The following is a 22,284-nucleotide window of genomic DNA, read 5'->3' on the forward strand; positions in this document are numbered from 1 at the left end:
TGCAAGACGGAAGACGCAAACATGAAAAAACGCTGAAAGGAACATTACAATTTTCCAATGTTAAATACTTGAACATCTATTTTTTATCTATTTGCAAAAATATTTGACAACATTTCATTTTTTATAAGGCCATGAAAGAAAAAAACCGTTTCTTTATTTTGCTATTGCGATTACAGAAAAAAATTTATTTAATTTTTTTATCGCATATTTTAGGAGAAATTAAATAAAAACGAAAAATGTTATGATGACGTCATACATACGGAGGAATAAAAACGCGCCCTAGCCTAATTTTCTATGTTAAAAAAAAAAACTATCAATTTGACGTTTACATGGCAATGGCATGTCCTGTCACCTGTGTCATATTTCTAATGTCAATAGTTGTAGTGTTTACTGTTTACTGTTTGTGATTATTCAAATTTCAAGCTAACGAAGTATTGTTAGAACGTGTTATTTTGTTTTTGTTTTGGATTTTAATCTCACGATGAATCTAAATGAAAAATATACACCTTTTAAAGAGGCCAAATATTGTTTTGTTCCTTCCTGCAAGAACAATTCTATTAAACATAAAGAAAAAATGTTTTTTGTGGTGCCCAGTGCGTCTAAGCAAGACTGGTGTAAAGCAGTGGGTGTTGATTGCCCTAAGCGTAGCCTTTACATATGTGAAGATCATCTCAATGTAACATTATTCAGATTTTAGAATAGCAGAATTGTTTTTTTGAATAAATTTGTTTACATAGATTTTGATTCTCAAATCAATATTTGTGTTCTCATTAAACTAATTAAAACTATTATAGTATACTTGAATATTTTTCTGGCAATATATTTACAAACTTAGATTTCTTTCAATCCATTATTTACATCAATATTTGTTGCAGTTAAAAGAAGATATAACTAACTACATGTATTGGTCAACTATGAGAGGACGACCCAAACTCAAAGCTTCTTTACCGCAGTCCCTCCTACCTAATATATCTCCATTAAGGGAACCTCAGCCTAGCACATCATCAGCAGCAATTCCAATGGAGATAGATAGTGTCAAAGAAAATAAGATGATTTTATTTTGTAATAAAGGTGTGCAAGTGAAACCAAAAATGGCAGATCGCACCACTAACTGTTCTTTGAGTAAAATTAAGACAGCTCCATTATCTTTTTGTCAAGATGATGATGACTTTAATAGTGAACAAATTGATATTGATGATGCCATACCATCAACACAGGGTAGCACTACTACTACAACTTCTGTAGATGTTTCTGACATTACAAACGAAAACATACAAAAATCCTTCATGCTAGAAATAATTGAAAAAAGGCCATTAGATTACATAGGATTACTACAAAATTATTATTGGTTAATAAACTTTTTTGTGTCTCATTTAAAATTAAAATCTATACATATTATAATAACATTATACAAAATTAAAAATAATTTATCATTCAGGCAAATATCAGACATGTTTTGTATATCTCTAAGCACTTTATGGCGTATATTTTATAAAGCTCTTTATGTACTATCTAATTTTTTTAAACAATTGATTTTTTTGTCCCCCTATTTTGACTGTAAAACGAAACTTACCATCTTCTTTTAAAACAAATAAAGAATACTCAAATATATATTGCATAATAGATTGTTTTGAAATAGAAATAGAAAAACCATCCAAACCCATAGAGCAATCACTGACCTGGTCTCAGTATAAAAATGCTAACACACTAAAATATTTATTGGCTTCAACACCTGATGGTTTCATTGTTTTTGTATCAGCTGGCCATGGTGGTAGGATTTCTGATACAAACATAGTGGAAGTATCTAGATTTTTAGATGTGTTACCACCTAACTGCTCAATATTAGCAGATCGGGGATTCAAACATATTGATACTTTATTGACTAAAAAAGGCATAAAGCTTCTTCGTCCACCAAGTGTTGCAAAAAATGTAAAATTAACAAAAAAAGAAGCCATTCAAAGTAAAGTTATTGCCAGTCTACGCATTCATATAGAGAGGGTTATTAGGAGAATAAGATTATTTAAATTGTTAAAACCACATTCTGTTATTAATAATAAGTTAATTCAATACATCGATGAAGTGGTAACAATAGCATGTGGTTTGATTAATTTACAAAGTTCCATAGTGAAAAATTGTTAAAATAAGTTAATTCAACAGATAGATGAAGTGGTGACCATAGTATGTGGTTTGATTAATTTATAAAGTTCTATAGTAAATATAAATAATGAATATTCTGTAAAAATAATTTTAAACAGTGTCATTTCTGTATGTAAGGACATTTAGGTTAAATTTACTAAGAAATTATTAAGTTCAAACTTAAACTTATGTATATGTATGTAGTTTTGTAAAATACTTATTTTATTTAATCTTAATATGCCTATGATTTTCATAATTTCCTATAAATAAAAGACTGTTTTTTATAAAGTTCTATTTATTTAACACTTTCCAACATTTTTGGGAAAATATATGTTTCCCAGAAATTTTCAGCACCCCTTAACAAATGTTGCATATAATCATCATCATAAAGGATCCAGTATTTGTGGATGATTTTGTTTTGTTCAAAATGTGGATCAGCTACACAAAATAATCCTTTTTTCTTTTTAGCAGCAAACATCTGAAGCATAATTTGTGCTTTAAACTTTTCTTTTATTTCATTTTCGTTTATGTACCTTTTCATTGCTTTTTGACTCATTGGACTTTTTACTTCAATGACAAAGTCCTTGCAAATGCCATCTGGGGATACTCCAATTATAGGGGATAGTAAAATTAAGCCTTGTTTTTCGATGTGGATATTTAGTTGTATTTCAAGCTCCTGAATAACTAGATTTTCTAATGTTTTGCCTCTTTTAATAGCTTGAGTCTCTGGCACTTTATATCCCCCTAAAATACTGTTGACTAATGCACCATCTGTAGTTTTGCATTTCACTGCCTCATAAATTTTGGAGCCAGTCACTCTACCCTGACGCATTGCATGCCACAATTTAGAGTCAGCCTGTTTTTTAGTTTTTTCAGCTATTTGGTTTTTGAGGTTGTCTGTAATGATGTTTGCATACCATGATTTAAATGCCATGTAACTGTGATCATATTGGACATCTTGAATAAACTGGAGCATTAAATTAAAAACGGTTAAATCAATCAGTGCAGGCTGCTGTTCTTGGCAATATTTTAAAATCATTCCTTCAGATATATTGCGCAGATTACACTCATTAGTAAATGTGGATAATGTTACATTCACATTTATATCTTCAGGAACTTTCCTTTTTCTTCCCAAATTTTTAGCCAAAACAAACTGCTTATCTGTAACAGCTGCGGCAAGTCTGGGTTTAGTCCAATAGCAAACAATTGATGTAACCGATGGCTCATCTGATCGTTTAACAAGCCAAATTACAAAACAAATGGCGTGTTTGCACCCTCCTGCTGCTGCTGCGCAGTCGTTACATTCAACTTTTATGATTTTTTCTGCAGTCTCATCTATTGTAGCAGACACGACGTATAGTTTCCCTTTAACTTTGTGTTCTGGTGTTACACGGCATTTAATTATACACAAATTTCCTTCCCGCTTAACTTCGACGTATCCTACTGCTGTTTCGACGTAAGATTCTCGAGATGCAAGTAATGCTTTAGCACTACGAGTTTCCGCAGCATTGTAGCAATCGTTTTCATACATATATTCCATTATCATCAGATAACTAACTGAAGGTAGGTTTCTATTATCAGCAGACTGAAATCCTTCGGAAACTTTCATTGTGTAGTATAAAATTACAACAATCTATGTTAGCTATCAAAATTTAAGATACTCGAAAAGACTTGCAAATAACGGTGTGTAGTTAATTACAAAGCTTGGCGAATGGCGGTTTATTTTAGTGTCAACTGTCAAGAGTGATAAAATGTTAAATGTCAACTGTCGAGTTTTTTTTTTTAATCTAAATTACGTCGCAAAGGAAAAAATCTATTCCTCCGTATGTATGACGTCATTTGGCGTTTACGACATTTTAGAATGAGATGATTTTCAAACTCAAAAAGATGAATGAAAACTTTAATATTTTGAAAAAGCAAAAAATACATGTATAATAATTTTTGATCTAGTTTTGATTAAAATAAAAAAATAAGTAGGTTAAAATTTTGAAATGTTGTCAATTACGTAATTTATTTCCGCCGTAAATCATCAACCATCAATCAATCAATAAATATAAAACTCTCCCGTTACTTAGTGACTGACAGACAACGCACAGCCTAAAATCACTGGACCTAAAGACATGAAATTTGGCACACTCTGTATATCTAGAGTATCCTAAAGGTGCACTTAGAAAGGCTATTCCGAAATCCCCACGGGATAAATGGGATTTTATGTTTTATGACTTCAACGAGGACGAAGTCGCGGGCAAAATCTAGTATTATAGTAAAATTTTAATACGAATAAAATTGATGTATCCGTTATTTTTTTCCTTAATATCCTGAATTTTTTACATTTATACTCACCTTACGGAAATATAGACATACTATATATATTATGACTCACCGTAACTAGAAAGAGACGGAGGGGAAACGATAAGATTCAAGGTCAAATTTTTTGACTTTACTTTTTCTTAGGGAGTGTGGGTTCCATACGTAGTATATATAGTTCCATGGTTGGCACCAACCAAATCGGAGCGTCTGTAGATGCATTTAGTCTGTGCTTTATTTTAGGTGATTTTAGGGTACATGAAGACGTTTATGCTGTTAAATAGACGGTGCAACAAGAAATGTTTGTTTTATTAAAATAAGATCTGTTATTATAAGCCTAAAGATTGCTTTTTCTTTTTAGGTGAAAGCTAACCAAAAGTAAATGGTCCTTGTTTTGACAACTCAACCAATCATTGTTTTTTATGAAAATAATCCCCGTTTTCCAATTACAGCACTAGAGCGCATTATGCAGCATAATGCTTAACGTTGAATGTTCCAACTACAGCAACGCTTCGCACAATCGAGCACTAGAAAAAGTAATGCGCGTGAATTGATGCGTGCAATCGATTTATCGTTAGTAATTATTAATTGTTGGAAAAAATTTTAAAGCTTTCGTTTCATTGTAGTTTTTTCGAAATAATCAAAGTTAATTCAATTATTGTGTTAAAAAAATAAATATAAGTATGGATGAAGGTACAAACATTGAAAAAAATGTTAATGAAATAATCAAAATCCAAATAACCGTAAATATTTTTCAACCTATTAAAAACCACTTTATTTACACATTAATGAGGTTATTGCTAACTATATGAATATTTTTTTTAAAGTGAAACTTTTATTACATCGTCTCAAACTTTTTGGTCTGTGTAGCGCATGTCGCGTGTATCGCGGCTGCCGAGTAGGTATAACTACTCGGCAGCCGCGATACACGACCGTCACGCGACATGCGCTACACAAAGCAGTGTTCGGAACCGTTCGAACAGTTTCACTTTTACCGTGGTTTCATAAAACCACACAACATTTTTTTCAACACTGAACTTAGCGCAACCTGAATTAGCGGCCACACTATCCGGAATGTCTGGCGTTTGTGCACAGATCTATGTGCGTTTGTGCGTAGTTATTTGTCAGTTTTGTTGAATACGGTTCAAATCATTTGAGAATTTATTGGTTTTAGTGTTAAAAATATATGGGTAAAACTATAAAGAGTGCTGTGGGGCAGCTTTTATCTATAATGATTAGTGAATAGAGTTTTATTTGATTTTCTACAATGTCACGAATGATATATGTATTGCTAATTTAGAAATTAAAGGTTTTTGAATTGATTTTAAACGCGATTTATTCATTATATTATTTTCCCGATGATTCGAACACTGGTAATTTTTTTTTAATTTAAAACTTACAAGTGAAACCCTGTCTTACACGTAAGAAATAAGGTATACACCAATGTATACACCATCCATCCACAGTTCAGGCATCCATCCTCACAAACTTTTGCATTTATAATATTATAAGGATACATTAAATAAGGTAGCGTTTCATCAACATAATATTATATATCAGGAAATTTTTAGCCATGGTCACCGCATTATAAAGAGACAAATTGGGGACGGGAACGCTCTCACTCGTACCGGTTTTGCACCACTATAACGTCTTTGAGGGTACCTACACGGCACTTTATGCGACTAACATAATTCTGCCAATACAATATAATATTATAACAGACCAATACAAATTTTATATTGCAGCGCCCAGCGCTGACAAGCGCGTGTTGAAGCTTGTCGGCGCTTATCGGCGCGGGTTCATACATTTTCCTGCGCGGTATACCAGCGCTGACAAGCGCCGCGGCTGATAAGCGCTTATAAGTTTCCACTTTCCATTTCTTTCTGAATACGCACTTCGTCACAGTACTGCACTGCGGGACTAGTTTCGTAGGTCTTAACTCAATATGTTGTGTATCACATATGTATAATCTATGGGTCTATTACTATTTTTCATATACACTCTGTGCTTCTATCACAGGTTCTTTCGAGGGTTCCCGGTTCTTTCGTCATTCGTGTCTTCTGTCAATTATTGTCATTTAATTTTGTTGTTCGCCGTTTGGGTAAACTAAAAATTTTAATTTGGAAAACTTTCTGAATTTAGTAAAAAAAGATACTCAAGTATATGATTGATACATAAAAGGTTGTGTTGAATTTTGTGTATTTTATTGCCCATCTTCATATAAACATGAATGGAGAACAGTCTCAGAAACGAAAACTTACCGATGAAAACGGATCAGATGCATCAGGTAAATAAAGTTTATTAAAATATGAATTCACTACATACATATAACAATATGTCTAGTATTCAGTATATGTCCAAACATTAAAATTTAAAGTAAAACTTTCATTCATATACTATGAAGATAACCTAATATTTTTGTATTTACTCATACCACTAATTTTAGTATCTCATTAATTATTATGAGAATGTTTTCAATTACCATTTCAATTCTTTACAGACATTCATATCCTCATTAAAACTTTCAGCGTACCTAATAATACATACAATAATTAATATTGTTATATCTTCAAGTTGTGATTATTATTTTCATCATCATACATTTAGCTATGATTATTATTTTCAGAGCCAACGGTGAAATCATCTAAAGTTCATATTCAGTGTCCCTACCTAGACACAATTAATAGGCATGTGCTAGACTTTGATTTTGAAAAATTGTGTTCTGTTTCTCTTACAAGAATAAATGTGTATGCTTGCTTAGTATGTGGGAAATACTTTCAGGTAAGTTTTTATTATTATTCTCATATTTTATATGTTCATCGATTTTCCTAGCAAGCTATTCATACAAATGACTGCATAAACGACAAATAATCTTTAAATTATTTGATGGGTCTTTTTTACGTTTCTTATATTGTTATTCCCATAATATTTTGTTTTTCACTTTCCTTCTTCTAGTTTTTCTTTCCATTGTTAGGCTATAAGATATTAACATTCTACAAAACAATACAACACACTAGTACTTGTTTATTTGTATGTTTGTATGATAGTAAATTCAAATAAGATAGTCTAAATTTGACTGATATAATATATAACTTAATTTTACAGGGAAGAGGTACCAACACTCACGCATACACTCATTCTGTGGCAGAGGGACATCATGTGTTCTTAAATCTACACACTCTCAAATTTTACTGCTTACCAGATAATTATGAGGTTATAGGTATGTATTGTAATGAACAAACTCATTTTAACAGTACATCCATCTTTATCTTTTAGATAAATAAATAATAAATAAATAAAAATGAATCCTATTTCCCTTGTTCATGGCATTATGCGTGAACAGCTGGATAATTCTATTTTTGTTGTACTTGTTAGTATCAGGATAAGGATCTCATGAAAGAAAAACTAAAGAATTTTTCTGCCAAAAATTAATAAAAATCTAAAAAACGGCTATTTAACTTCACATGTTTTATAGTTTGCATCCTGTCTGGATGTTTTATGGGTCAGCTAGTTTGAATAAAAATTTGCTTATTCAAATATAGCAAAGCTAAATCTACAACAACCACCTTACTTTTTGATTGAGTACTACCAAGCCCATAACATTTTTATAATGAAAGTTATTAAAATGTTTCAAGAATAATTATTATACAAACAATTATTTTCAGATTCATCTTTGAATGACATTAAATATGTCCTGAATCCAATTTTCACACCAGATCAAATAAAGCAATTGGATTTCAACACCAAAATGTCCCGTGCCATTGATGGTACAATGTATATGCCGGGAATAGTTGGTCTTAATAATATAAAAGCGAATGATTATTGCAATGTTATCCTACAGGTTTGTAATGGTCCTTTATTTTAATTTTATGAATTATAATTAGTATTGTTTCCTCTCAATGAAACTGCATTTTAAAGCATTTTTTAAAGTAAAAATACACTCTTCATGAGTTGTCTTTATCTTATACATAACAGTCTTAGCTATAAAAAAGTGCTGGATTCATATTAATAAATTGTATGTGGGAGTATATCTGTGCTCTGTTCTGAATACTGAATTGCAATCAATAGTAAAGTAAATAGTCAAAATTATTCTAATTGTAATTTATATGTTTCAGTGTTTAGCACAAGTAAGACCACTACGAAATTACTTTTTACGTGAAGAAAATTACGCTGAAGTGAAACGGCCGCCAGGAGATTCGTCTTTCTTATTGGTGCAGAGATTCGGCGAGTTGATCAGGAAGCTGTGGAATCCACGAGCATTTAAAGCCCATGTGTCACCACATGAAATGTTGCAAGCTGTGGTATTATGGTCCAAGAAAAGATTTCAGTTTATAAAACAAAGTATGGCATTTTCTTTTCATGTGTCTCAAATATGTTATTATGAATTATACTCTTTTGCTAACAAAGATCTTTCTTTGCAGGTGATCCTATAGATTTTATGTCATGGTTCTTGAATTCATTGCACATAGCATTAAATGGAACTAAGAAACCAAATAGTTCAATTATATACAAATCATTCTTAGGGCATATGAGGATTTATACAAGGTAGGTTATACAACAAACTCCATGTTAAAGATAACTTTTCTTAGATTTGAGTATTTTTTATTCTCTCTATTGTGATGATATGTGTAATAACAACAACAATCTAATTATGTTATGATATAAATGTGTATTTCGCCTTATTAATTCGGTAACTTATTTGATGTGTTGCAGCGAAATGGTTAAATCAGCCACTAAATTAACTACTTAAATTATTTAAAACAGGATTATTTAACAACGCGGCTTAATAAAAATACTAGTCTAATAATGGTTAATTTAACACTAACATAAAATAAATTTTGTGTTTATCCATACTAATATTATAAATGCGAAAGTAACTCTGTCTGTCTGTCTGTCTGTTACTCAATCACGCCTAAACTACTGAACTAATTTGCATGAAATTTGGTATGGAGATATTTTGATACCCGAAAAAGGACATAGGCTACCTTTTATTGCGAAATATGTACCACGGGCGAAGCCGGGGCGGACCTCTAGTATTAAATAAAAATATTTTCCGCAGAAAACTGCCGCCACCAGACGCCGATGATGCAGCCAAAGTGGATCTTAGCAGTGAAGAATACAGTGAAATGATAACTGAGTCACCGTTCCTGTATCTAACATGTGACTTGCCTCCAACACCACTGTTCACAGATGAGTTTAGGGAGAACATTATTCCACAGGTTTGTTTAAATTTTACATTGAACAATAATAATTAATATTTTTATGTTGCTTTTTACTGCAAAAATCAGTGAATTAGAATACTGAGCTTCCTATTCAATAGTGCTATTTTTATCAACTTACTTCAGAATTCAGCTTCAAAAGTCAATTGTGACAAAATAGATTCGTGATAAGTGTGATTATATTTCCAGGTACCTATACATATATATCTATACTTTACATAAATGACAATCTTTCCAGCTGATTTATATCAAATTATTTATTTAAAGTATATTGTATGAAGATGAAGTTATTTCATTTCAGGTCAACTTATATCAATTACTTTCAAAATTCAATGGTCAATCTTCAAAGGAGTACAAGACATACAAAGAGAACTTCCTAAAGAGATTTGAAATAACCCAATTGCCACCTTACCTCATATTGTATATCAAGAGATTCACGAAAAATACTTTCTTTGTAGAGAAGAATCCGACTGTGGTTAACTTTCCTGTCAAGTAAGTGATAATTTTATTTCATGTATACTGCATTTTATTCTATTAAGTATGTACTTTAAATTGATTTATTGTCTTGTCCCTTTTTATTTTTTAGAAATGTTGATTTCGGTGATATATTAACACCTGAAGTTAAAGCAAAATATAATGGTAAAACAACATACGAGCTTGTGGGAAATATAGTTCACGATGGAACACCAGAAAAGGGGACATACAGAGCGCATGTGTTGCACAAACCTACGCAACAATGGTAAGTTATCAATATAAATCAATATTAAATCAGTACTAATCATGGTGGACAAGAAGGCAATAATTAAAAATATTTTTGCATTTGTCCCATGCAAGTTATTTACATGGTAAAACTTGAAAATTGTAGTTTTTTAAAGTCATGTGTCTGAATGAAGTAACCTTCTTGTGATAAATGTGTAGAACAAAGAACACTTTTTTTATATATTTTTTGTTTCAGGTATGAAATGCAGGACTTGCATGTGACCAGTATTTTACCACAAATGATAACCCTCACTGAGGCTTACATACAAATATATGAATTAAAAAATGATTAGCTAATAAAAATAAAACACAATTCTATCTTTTATTTATTTATTGAATATACAAATACCTGGCTACAAATCTGACTTGATTATTACATATTGACGCTTATGTGAATATTCATACAGTTATAATAGATATATTGTGACACATAATATATTAATTTTACTGTCTTTTGACACAATCTAGTGTTCTTACATCTTAACAATACAAATGCAATGTTCACTTGAAATATTACGTAAATATTGTATTAAGAGTTCATATTCCGGTATGCAATTGAATGTCGTATTTTTAAAGCAACAACTAAAAGTACTGAAGTATGTTTTTATGAATGTTGCTTCAAAAATGTAGATTTAACGACATAATTGCAAAAGTCTGGGCTAGTGGCTCTCGCCTTTTTTGCCGGCGATACGTTTGAATTCACCCATGTTGGTTGTAGAGATTGGCGATCCGTAGAAAGCGAGATGATCAATCTGAGTGACTTCATCACCAGACTGGTTGTCTCTTATGAACAGTTGAATGTTCTGGACGCTCTGGAACTTGACGAACTTGAGTGGTACGGGGTTGCCTTCCAGATCATTTGGTGTTAACCTGAAAAGCGATACATTGTTGAGTATTGTCTATTCTTAATTCATTTACTTACTTTTTTTAAAGCAAGTAGTTTCAAAAATAAAAAATCAAACATTGATCAAAAATAAAAAATCTATAAATGGAACAAAAAATGGTTCCATATTCAGTATAGTATAACACAATCTAATAAATGATTTGTAAACTTACTCTAATTCTTGTATGGATGCATTGCCTGCAGCTTGGTCAAAGTCAAGTGTCCTCGGCTGGTTAATAAATATCTTAATAAACTTTGGCCCCTTGTCAGCTGGGCCTTTAACTTTTAGTGAGTGCAGTTTAACTATCTGAAAATGTATAACATGTTATGTTATGTTAAAAGTTTAAAAATGTTGGATTTAGCTTGCCTAATCACGGATTAAAAAAAATTCACGATTGAATTTGTTCGAGCAGCGAACAAATATTTTATTTTAAATTACTTATTATCCATAGTTACATTGCATATTACAATAATTGAGCAATAACGTAAATGAGGTCCAGCTGCCTCAGCAGTATTATCGTGCGACGGCCGAGCTGGCCGGAAAGCGCAGTTCTTCCATACCAGCGCCCGAGTGCTAATCTATCCGCTCGAATCCGCGTAAATTATATATAATTATTAGCGATAATTAAAGTGTTCCCAGTTGTCCCATAATATCATAGCATTATTAGCAGCGTTTAGCGCGACCTAAATACAGTCCACATTCGATGTAATACGTAAACCGTACAGAATTTGCATTAATTAATTTTATATGAAAGAGAACTTATGAATTTACTTGGGAATTCCTCAACTATAAGCAAATAATAATTTATGTCTATAAGAATTATTATACAAAGAAGAATAATGCTTACCTGATTGAAGGATATATTGATGATAAGTTGTTCATCACAATCACTGGCCAGGTACCCCCCACCGCTTGTGAGGGCATGCGCCAGCGGGTGGTCATCTGCCTCATTTAGACACTCACATTCACTTTTTGTGATGAAGGTCCCCAAGTCCATCTAAAATAGTTTTTGTTTTATTGAATAAACTCAGTATACTTTTATATTAAGTTCAATATGATTATGAGCTAAATATTTTACATATTTTGGCAGTTGGTCTTCTCATATAACAGTATGCCCTAAAATTTTCTATGAAACAACATTCAATCAGTTTTTATAAATCTACCAATCCCAACTGACATTAGAACATAATATTTTGTCTAATTGTGCCGTATAAATGAATACTAACATTGTCTTGGCATTTCTGTTAAAACTATTAATAAAACCACACTTACATGTCCAGCAACTGAGTTATCCTCATCTCCAGCTTCCTCAGTGCTGTAGTACTGCCTAACTTTATTCTCTAGAGAAGCTGGATCAGCCCCTTGGAGACGATCAATTCTTGTCTATTAAAAAGAAATTAAAGTTTAACAAAATAAAGTGAACTATTTTAAAGTCAGACTTATTTTAAATTTGTATGGGCTGTTATAGTTATTGTTGAACTTACTCTATTCCGGTAAAATATGAAGGTTGGCATAGCACTGACGCCCTGAGCACTCGCTGTTTCAGCGCATCTATCTACGTCGACTTTCAAGAAAACTGCTCTTGGAAATTTGGCCGGTAACTGCTCAAAAAAAGGAGCAATTCGTTGGCACGGTGGACACCTATAACATTAAATACGAAGATAAAACATATTTTGTTGCGACGATGACATAGGCGTTTTTATTTTCTAAAGGTTAAGACTTACCAAGTTGCCGTAAAATCTACAACAACTAGTTTAGTTCCAGCATTAGCCATTTCAGATTGAAAATGTGCTTCATTTTCTATTACTGTAGCAAGCCCCATTTTATCTTAATTTTAAAGTACAACAATAATATTTCAACCAAACAACAGGTTACAAAATCGCGATGATTGACAAAACAATTAACAACTTCAAAATGGATGACACATCAAATTGACAACTATAGATTAAGAAAAAATACAGAAGACAGCATAGATAAAATATGGTTCTCTATAAAAAGAAAAACAATTTTGGTCAATTATTAATAATTAATGGTTTTAGCAATAAAGATTGTATTATAATAATTCAAGAGTCCTTGAGTTCTATGTGATCTTATGTTAATGTCTTATGAGTGGCTTCCACTTGCCGAAACCCCCAGCTTTTTAACTATTACTTTTTAATCCTCAATTGTAATAGAAGTTCTACTTTTAATCACCTTTTTTTTAAACTATCGTCCTTCAATTCTCGTTATAAAAAGGCTTCGATTTAATCTACTGACCTTCTACTGACCCTTGACCAATAAGAAAGTCCACCAATAATTGTATGAATGTATGAAATGCTACAAAGCAATAGGACTAATATAAGTATAGGGCGTAACCACGGCGTAACCTATTTTAGTAATATTATATTTATCCCACAAAATTAACATATTGATTAATTTATGTTTCTATATTATAAATAAATAAACGTTCACTACCCCCTCTGTGGACGCCGATTGCTTAATATTTCATAATATCTCAGTGAACCGCCCGCGGCGATTCTCTTCATTTCAATTACACTGTAAAGCTTTACAAATCTCGGCTATTTGTTTCACTAATGTTTATAAGAATAGTAGATATTTCACTTTATTTTGAGTGGAAAAACTAAGCTCCTTCAATTAATTACGTGGCAATAACATTGATATACCTATATACTGCTAAATATGCCAGGTTTAATGCCAAATTATAAAATTCTGTATTAAATTTATAATTAGTAACAATAAATGGTAGAACCCCTGTGAATATTTATCTTCATATCTGTAGCACAATAAAACTTATGGACTATGGTGTGTATATTAACCAATATACACAAAAATTATATAAACTATGAAATTAAGGCGCTTAAAATTAAAGATGACATAAATCACATCCCGAAAATTAAATCCATAGTTCCAATTTAATAGCTTAGTGCCTTAGTATGAAAAGGTTCCTAAGTTCTTTTATTTATTAAAATTACGTTAAATATTAGAATATTGTAAGATAAAGGATTGGTAATATAATACGGAATTCGTAAAGGTACATAATTGGATGAACTAAATTACGCATTACATACTTAATAATACATTATTATATGTATTCTAATATTTTGAAAATTATAAGTTTATTCAACGTAGACTGACTTACTATATAATTTAAGAGAAAACCAATGCTTTTCTCTCTTTTTATTCTACAAGAAAATTGAAACAAAGCTATGGGATTAATTTGTAGATTTCCCCGAGGAGATAAAAATGGACACTTCACACAATAAAAAACAGTTGCCTCTTGAATTTGCTGAAAATATCATCGTAAAGTCTTCTATGTGTAAATAATCTGAGTTAATTGATTTATGTGCATAAAATGACAAAGTGTCGTTGCATTTGTCTCATTATTTGTTGTGTTTTGTTTTTGAATTTGAAGATTATAAATTCATCGAGAAGTAATAATCGAATATCAAAATTAAATAACAATTTCTTGACGGATATTCCAAATAAATCCGATATATTGCAGTATTTGGAGATAATTGAAAAAGTGACCAAATTTTATAGGAAAAATGTTAATGAAGTTGATATGAATGTATATTTCGGGTTATTTCTTAGCAATGGTAGTAAACACTGAACATTCGTATGATCATTTAAATTGAAGTTAAAATGAAAATTAAACAAGTGGTTGGAATTAAATCCATATTCTTTTCAGTTAATTTAAAGCGTGCGCTAATGTACGAAAAGTGGCAGATTACGGGATCGGTGAGGAATTTAATTAAAAATTTAATTTATGTCATCGACGAACTTCGAATTTTTTTCTTAGATAATGCTGAGAAGGATAATAGACCTGAAAATAGAGTAAATAAAAAGCGTACGTATGTTCAATCATGTGATTTTTATTAAAGTGAAACTTTTATTACATCGTCTCAAACTTTTTGGTCTGTGTAGCGCATGTCGCGTGTATCGCGGCTGCCGAGTAGGTATACCTACTCGGCAGCCGACCGACACGCGACATGCGCTACACAAAGCAGTGTTCGGAACCGTTCGAACTTTTACCGTGGTTTCATAAAACCACACAACATTTTTTTATTTAAACTTATTATCTTCACAAATGTTTTTTAATTTTAGTGCTACGTTTATTTAGTAATGAAATGGAATGGTTATATACACTTGAAAATTACAATATATCTAAAGTATTGAAAAAATACAGAATCAACAAAATAAAGGATATTGTATTATCAGATTGGAATCGATATCTAGAAAAAGTATACAATGTAGATGAAGGGGTACCAAGTCCTAGTGAATCAGGTAAAATTTTGATAATGATGATCGTTACACAATATTTTTTAGGTTTACGACGTAACATTTTTTAACTACAATTAAAAAAGTTCGAGGTAGAGCTCTACACGATTTATCACACGAATCACGAAACGACCACATAAATCTAAAATTTATATATTTAGATTTATGTGGTCTGTAATTTTATTTTTTAAAACATAATCTCGTATTGAATAAAATTATTCGTAATTCCAAGAACAACAAATGTTTACTTCGTTAAAAAAATGTAAAGATTTTCCTCATTGACACCTAACTAATTATTTAAAATCTGTATCATAAATTATTTAACACTTTCAGATCGCTGCTTGGCTTCATTAGCAGAAAATCGATTTTATTATGGTCATTTTAATACATTATGTAATGCTGACGAGTTTTGTTATAAAATGATTAAAAATGGTACTGATTTGGGGTATGCCCTTACTCACAGGTAATTTCGTTTGCATGGTACCTACTAATCTAGCTATATCACGTGGATAAAGCTTCCCATCAATATTATTTTTGGTACCTATACAATGTAAAGTTAATTAATTAACTTTTTATTTACACAGATTGCTGTTTTTACTATCAGCGCGATATGGACGAAGCTGTAGCATATTTTCAAAACAAGAAGATCGTTATCTATCAGAAAAGTTTTGCTCTATGTCCTACATAGAAGCAGAAACTATCGTCATGCACAATTATGGTCTTATCGACTTGTTATTGGAATCGAGTAAGAATTTTCATTCAATATTATTGACAAGTAAGATTCTTATCTGAATTCAGATGCAAAATGTTATACGAACAATGAATATTGATCAGACTATAAATTAAAAATTTTCGACGTTTTTTAAATGATATAAATAATAATTATCATAAAACAAATGAACCATAGGTACTTACCAAGTACTTACTACCTATGTGCAAAATAAATAAAATAATAATGAAGGAATTATTAAAAATTATACACGTATGTTTATCAGCCAATAATTAAGCGAAAGCTTAGTATGCCGTGTGTGAAAATTGTCCCGAAATATATTTTATCTATTTTACGATATATTATTTTATTAAAACAATTTATTTTCAGTGTGCTTATGTGCTCTAAATGGACACGTGCAGTTTCTTCATCAATCGTGGTTGGACAAAATCGCTGACTACCAAACAACGGCCGGGTGTTTCGGTCAGACCATAAACAACAGAAACGTTCTGAAACAAGAACCTCCCGAATGGATGCTAAACAGAGGAAGTGATCAGAATATATTATCTGGTTCTTGTAATGGACATGTCACCGCATTGGCCATTGCCACATATTCTTCCGCTGTTAGGTACATTATTGAAAATGTGTATTAATTGATAAAGGATTGCAGTTGAAATAAATAAATGTTTGAAACGTGTGTCTATTTTTTATTAGACGGGAAATTGGCATAATATCTACCACTCGTTTTGGTGATACATAAATGTAGAGTTTTTCATAAATTAATTAAAACAGTGGTCATGGACGTATAAAAAAAGACGGACGGTATATCGCCTAAACATTGAGTGAAGCCTAGTAATGGCGGCGAAACATCCATGTGTGTGTGCCATGTTGCCATGGCAACAGCTGTCCTGATGACAATGGCGGCTGTATTTTTTTTCTATAAATTTTGCCGTAATAAATTTGTCATTAAAACATAAAAGAAATAACTTGCTTCCCTGTGGAATGTAATCCCTTGTGTTTTGCTATTTAAAATTGTACTGTTGCGGCACCATTTAACCACACAAGACGGCATTTTAAATATTTTTTGTGAAACAGTGACGCAGTTAATCAGTCGGTAGTTCACGACGTAATGGCGGCCGACTAGCTTACTATGGTGAGAGTGTGTGCGTGTTTATTGTCTTTACACGATCGCTAGCTTACTATGGTGGCTTCACGTTGTTTGTTCGTAATACGGTGTCCGTCTTTTTTTATACGTCCATGACAGTGGTATACTTAAAATGGTATTAATTAAATCTCCAGAATAACATTGAAAATACTGTTTCAATCAAATTTCAAATCTTGTTTTTTGATGACTCACTCGATTTGCTAAATAACATGTAGATTACTAACATCCACAAATTGCGTTTTGGCGCAGTTAAGTAGGTACTAGAAGAGTTAAAATCATAAAATCTCAGTTATTTATACTAGTAGTAACTAATATACGGTATTAAATATCTGTAAGCGCCGTCATGTTTACCTTGTAATGGCACTACGAGAAATTAATAATTAAATGTAAAGCAACTGACATTCCTTACGATACATATTTATATTGTGTTAGAGCAAATATTAAATTGACACAGGAACTTATATTATTTGTCTAAGAATTTATAATTAAAAACAATATTAGAAACTACAATAAAAAATACTTCCTGTTCCAAAACTACCTGTTACCTACATATAAGTATATAATTATGGTATATGTAACATACCTAAGCATTAAGTAAGCCCTGAGGCGAATACCTATGTTGTTTAAATAGCTCGTTGAACAGGTGTACTTATAACATCCCTATAAAATTTAAACGATGATGCGTTTATGTCCACTCCTTCCTCATTAAAGGTCTATATCATGGTGAGCGTGGAAAGTGACATGTCTGGTCTCTGGACGACCTCGATATACATAAATAAGTATAAAATCAATGTCGACCGGAATAGCAATTGCATCATTTCCGTAATGTAGGGAGTGTCTCTTCTGGTTCTTTCTACCATTTAAGGGGTCTAGAAGATTAGATTAATACCACAAAATCTTTAGACTCATTTATAATTCTATTGATACTGATAAAATCAAATCGTTATTACAGCTTTAACAAGTTTTTAAACAATTTTACTCTGTTATGTCCACTATACCTATCCGGAAACCACAGAAATAGTAATTTACATTCAAATAATGAATGTATTATAACTACTAAGACTAATGTTACATACATTTATACTAATACATGTATTAAATTTAAATAAAACAATCGATAAAATGTTTCTCTAGTATGGCTCCATCCCCCTTAGAATTCGGATCGATATCATTGTATTTTAAATATTGTTAACATGGAATGTAATCAAAAGAATGTTTTTAAGTAAACAATTGTTTGTTTGTTATTCACGATTCGTTTTATATTATAGCTTACAGATATTCAGTAGGTGGGTACGTGATTACTGAGTCTATTAGGTACCCACTTTGTGTATGATTTTATGCTTGCTGCAGCTTATTGTTTCATTGAATCTGTATTCCGATGATTGCAACATAAAAATTACTTTTAAAAATATTTTTTTTTTTAATTTTACAGTAGGATAGAGCTGGCTCTATTATTTATTTAAATGTTAAAATTTAACAATAGAGCCCAGCTCTATCCTACTTTTAAACTTTAAAAAATATTATTTTTCACATTTTAATTTTTCGAGGCGGATTATTGTAAATTGTAATAATAATTAGTAATAACATACTTATGTTTTAGGTAGAGTCATATACAGTACCTAGATACCTAGTCTAGATTATATCCGTGAAGTGATCTTTAACTACCTATGTAATAATTTTTTCAATGCCCATGTTTTATCAAGAATGCTATTAGTTACACATAGTGTTCTTAAACTAGGTATCACAGTAAATCAAGGTAAGAATGTGCAAATATCCAATAGTCTGCTCACATATTATAATTGTAGTATTAACAAAAAACTGAAAAGTTTAAGTATAAGTTATTAATTCCATAATTTAAAAAAAACTATATGATTCACATTAAAAAACCTTACCTGTTAGTAGCTGTTTAATGTGTGCAACTTTAAAAAAATAATTAAAAATAGTTATTGTTTCACATATTATATTTTGAAAACAAGTACTTCATTCAAGCAGAAAAGTTTAAAATATATGATTAAAATACTTCTCAAATCCACACCTTTAAAACATATACTGATCACATGATCCAATTTACTTAAATTCCAATTAAAATTCGAGCCAGGTTCCCCAGGGAGCATGCATTTCATTGTGTTTGTCCCGTTATCTGTCATTACGTCCGTGCATTTAAATATCTCATTTCAAATACCATGTGTGACCTGGAAGCTCTAAATTTTTATTTAATTGGTATTGAGAATCGGTTGTTTGTGTTTTCGATAAAAAGGACAGCTTTTGATTGAACTTTAAAAAGGTTTTTTTTAATACAATCTTATATGTTAATGAGTTATGTAAGTTGTTCACTTACACTAACGCTCCCAAATCCGATATTAGTGTATGCAAATGTAAAAGAATATCTTTAATTTCTTAAAGGTTTTTCTATTATTATAATTTATAATCTATTGAGCTGCGGCCTGCGACTGCTTGTTGGGTCGTTATGATGGTCAATTTATATTAATTTTTTTTATGATATTAAAGTAGAAATCGTGTTAAAAAATTAAATAAGTGTTGATTTTGAGGAATATACTATAACTATATATTATTTTGAAAGAGCGTTTTAAAATCGCGTGTTTTTGCACCACTTGACCTTTTAAGGCAATATAATACGATGCAGTATATTGCGTTACCCATGTATAACCTTGGAGGTGAAGTTTTAATTTCAGGCTCGTTTTTACATTTACAAAGGCTAAAATTAAAATAAGTATTTAAAATAAAATATTCCGATCTACTGTTATTCTTCATTACCACTCCAGCGCCCATAGATAGACAGCCTTGCAATAAAAATTGATAACTGTTTTCAAAATATGCTTAAAATAAAATTTTCATAAATTTTTAAAATAAGTAAACGCTTTATGTTGGACACATACAGTAGATTGTGCTAAGGTAGGTAAACAGAATAGGTTTAGGTACTTAATTTTTAAGCTATTACATAGCTTCTATCGCGGGCCTTGAGCGCGGGGACCGAATCCAGAAATTGAGTAACGAAAAACCTCACGCTGCCCACTCCGACGGGCGCGGAGGTGTAGCATGCAATAGCTTTACCGCGGCAGTCCCCGAGCACAAGTGCCACACGTCTTTTTTATTCGTGATTTTTTATTCAAGCATGATAAAGCATGTAATTTGTTTTTAAGTATCTATTTGTACAATAATATTGGTCACCTTGTAAGTTAAATGCCTATTAATTCATAACATTTCAATTATCCTTGGTCATGATGGGGCCGCTATAGATACTAGTTTTAGTATGATTACATATTATAAGTAGATCTATATGTCAATACATTATTAATTGGTTCAATGTAATGTTAAAGGGAAATAATTTAACTTAAGGATGATAAAATTATTGATATTAAGTGGGAAACGGATACTATAACGTCTAGTAAAATTGATATTAAATTACATATTTCAAATAAATTTGAATTTCTTGATAAAGGTGAACAGGTTTGACTCGTGACAAAAATCAAAAATACATAGGTATCTTTAAAATTAAAGCGTAAATTAAATATGTCTGAAATTAGGGATATTTATTCGTATAACTGATTAATTTTGTTGATTGAAATTCGGAAGTTGAATTTTCGTGAATGGGTCATGATGATTCAGAGCAATGCCGATTTTCCTTAATGACTGTTCTAGACAGTTCTAGAGCAATATCACAAGTTGTAAACATATTATATTAGGCGAGCTCTTGCCTTTAACTTAGGTAGTACATAATATTTATTATGAGTTTTAAAGATTAGTAAGGAATTATAGTGTAGTGTAGTATTAATAAAATTGTGTCCACTTCTTTTCAAACAATACTTGTTTTATGTTGCCTACTGTTTTAAATCAAAAAATTAAATTGCCTCCTCCATATTGACAGCGAAATGTTTAAAATATTTTTATCAATAAAATGTTTTTATCAATAAAATGTTCGGGATATTGCTTATTAAAATGAAGTTAATTGTTTAATTTAAATACAAATATGATCCATAATAATCGACATTCAGTTTTTAAACGATTATTCACATTAACTTCAAAAGTTTATTTAAATAATAGTTGAAGCGTATGCTGCAAGAAAAACAATGAATGCTATTGCAATGGAATCTTCGCGCACGTCGACTGGTGAACCAACCTTTGTATTCTGGTGACGCACAGGAGCAATGACTCCGGCCTGACACAGATTTGAAGTCTAGACAATATACGAACAATTATTTATGACCACCATAGGCTATAAAGCATGATAACTGTAACTCATTACAAAGCACTCCTCATTCTAATTGGAAGAAAGTTTTGTTCGGACTTCTTTAGGAATATGCGTGATTCAAGGTTGACAAATTTAAACCGTTATAAGTTATGACTGAGCTCATGTTCAAAAATTATAATTAGTAGGTACGAGTATTAGCTAGGTAGGTATGGAAATTAATAATATTACAAAATGGTTATGATTGCGAAATTAACCTATGACTTGTTGATGTCACACGTCGTAGGTTGTTTAATATGCAGTTACCATAATGAACATAAATTGAAACGTAATAAGAATTTGCATTACGCAAAAGGAATATACATTAGTCACAATTTGAAGTTCACAAGGGCACAGCAATCACTTAACTCGCAGAAAGTGTCCGTGGGTGTCCAAATGCATTGTTCTATACAACAATAGCAGCATCTATGCAATACAAAAGAAATCGTATACTGATTCGACAATGAACTTAAACAATTACCCGATTTCTGATGTTATCACTGGTGTATAAGGACGAAAATTGCGTGCACTATATTCTCAATCGGTAGCAGAGCTTTTCGTACGTCGAACGTAATGTATGC

General features: G+C 31.3%; 5 protein-coding genes across 5 annotated transcripts; 3 read left to right on the plus strand and 2 right to left on the minus strand.

Moving 5' to 3' along the window:
- Positions 1-107: 107 nt before the first annotated feature.
- On the plus strand, positions 108-1,775 carry LOC149489494 (uncharacterized). Its single transcript, XM_089715062.1, has 3 exons — positions 108-622; positions 876-1,348; positions 1,760-1,775. The coding sequence occupies exons 1-3, from the start codon at positions 482-484 to the stop codon at positions 1,773-1,775; spliced, it is 630 nt and encodes a 209-aa protein (XP_089571188.1). The 5' UTR covers positions 108-481.
- A 656-nt stretch (positions 1,776-2,431) lies between these two features.
- Positions 2,432-3,676, minus strand: LOC149489495 (uncharacterized). The gene has a single exon (XM_089715064.1). It carries the CDS (start codon positions 3,674-3,676, stop codon positions 2,432-2,434), a length of 1,245 nt encoding a protein of 414 aa, XP_089571190.1.
- A 2,811-nt stretch (positions 3,677-6,487) lies between these two features.
- Positions 6,488-10,734, plus strand: Usp39 (ubiquitin specific protease 39). The gene is made up of 10 exons (XM_089713199.1): positions 6,488-6,730; positions 7,070-7,224; positions 7,549-7,663; positions 8,109-8,284; positions 8,559-8,784; positions 8,865-8,988; positions 9,503-9,662; positions 9,964-10,154; positions 10,249-10,401; positions 10,618-10,734. Exons 1-10 carry the CDS (start codon positions 6,670-6,672, stop codon positions 10,712-10,714), a joined length of 1,458 nt encoding a protein of 485 aa, XP_089569325.1. The 5' UTR covers positions 6,488-6,669; the 3' UTR covers positions 10,715-10,734.
- Txl (Thioredoxin-like) lies at positions 10,735-13,210 on the minus strand. The gene is made up of 6 exons (XM_089713204.1): positions 13,030-13,210; positions 12,790-12,946; positions 12,578-12,688; positions 12,153-12,302; positions 11,478-11,611; positions 10,735-11,291 (listed from the first exon to the last, which is right to left on the minus strand). Exons 1-6 carry the CDS (start codon positions 13,125-13,127, stop codon positions 11,081-11,083), a joined length of 861 nt encoding a protein of 286 aa, XP_089569330.1. The 5' UTR covers positions 13,128-13,210; the 3' UTR covers positions 10,735-11,080.
- A 1,338-nt stretch (positions 13,211-14,548) lies between these two features.
- On the plus strand, positions 14,549-16,954 carry LOC149489498 (UPF0764 protein C16orf89 homolog). Its single transcript, XM_089715065.1, has 6 exons — positions 14,549-14,621; positions 14,994-15,152; positions 15,410-15,589; positions 15,917-16,046; positions 16,168-16,328; positions 16,683-16,954. Exons 1-6 carry the CDS (start codon positions 14,549-14,551, stop codon positions 16,943-16,945), a joined length of 966 nt encoding a protein of 321 aa, XP_089571191.1. The 3' UTR covers positions 16,946-16,954.
- Positions 16,955-22,284: the final 5,330 nt, after the last annotated feature.

This window comes from Colias philodice, chromosome 3 (genome assembly GCF_061535455.1).
Source record: "Colias philodice isolate Cphi_HAF_F1 chromosome 3, ilColPhil1 Martin Lab GWU primary, whole genome shotgun sequence".
Lineage (NCBI taxonomy): Eukaryota > Metazoa > Arthropoda > Insecta > Lepidoptera > Pieridae > Colias > Colias philodice.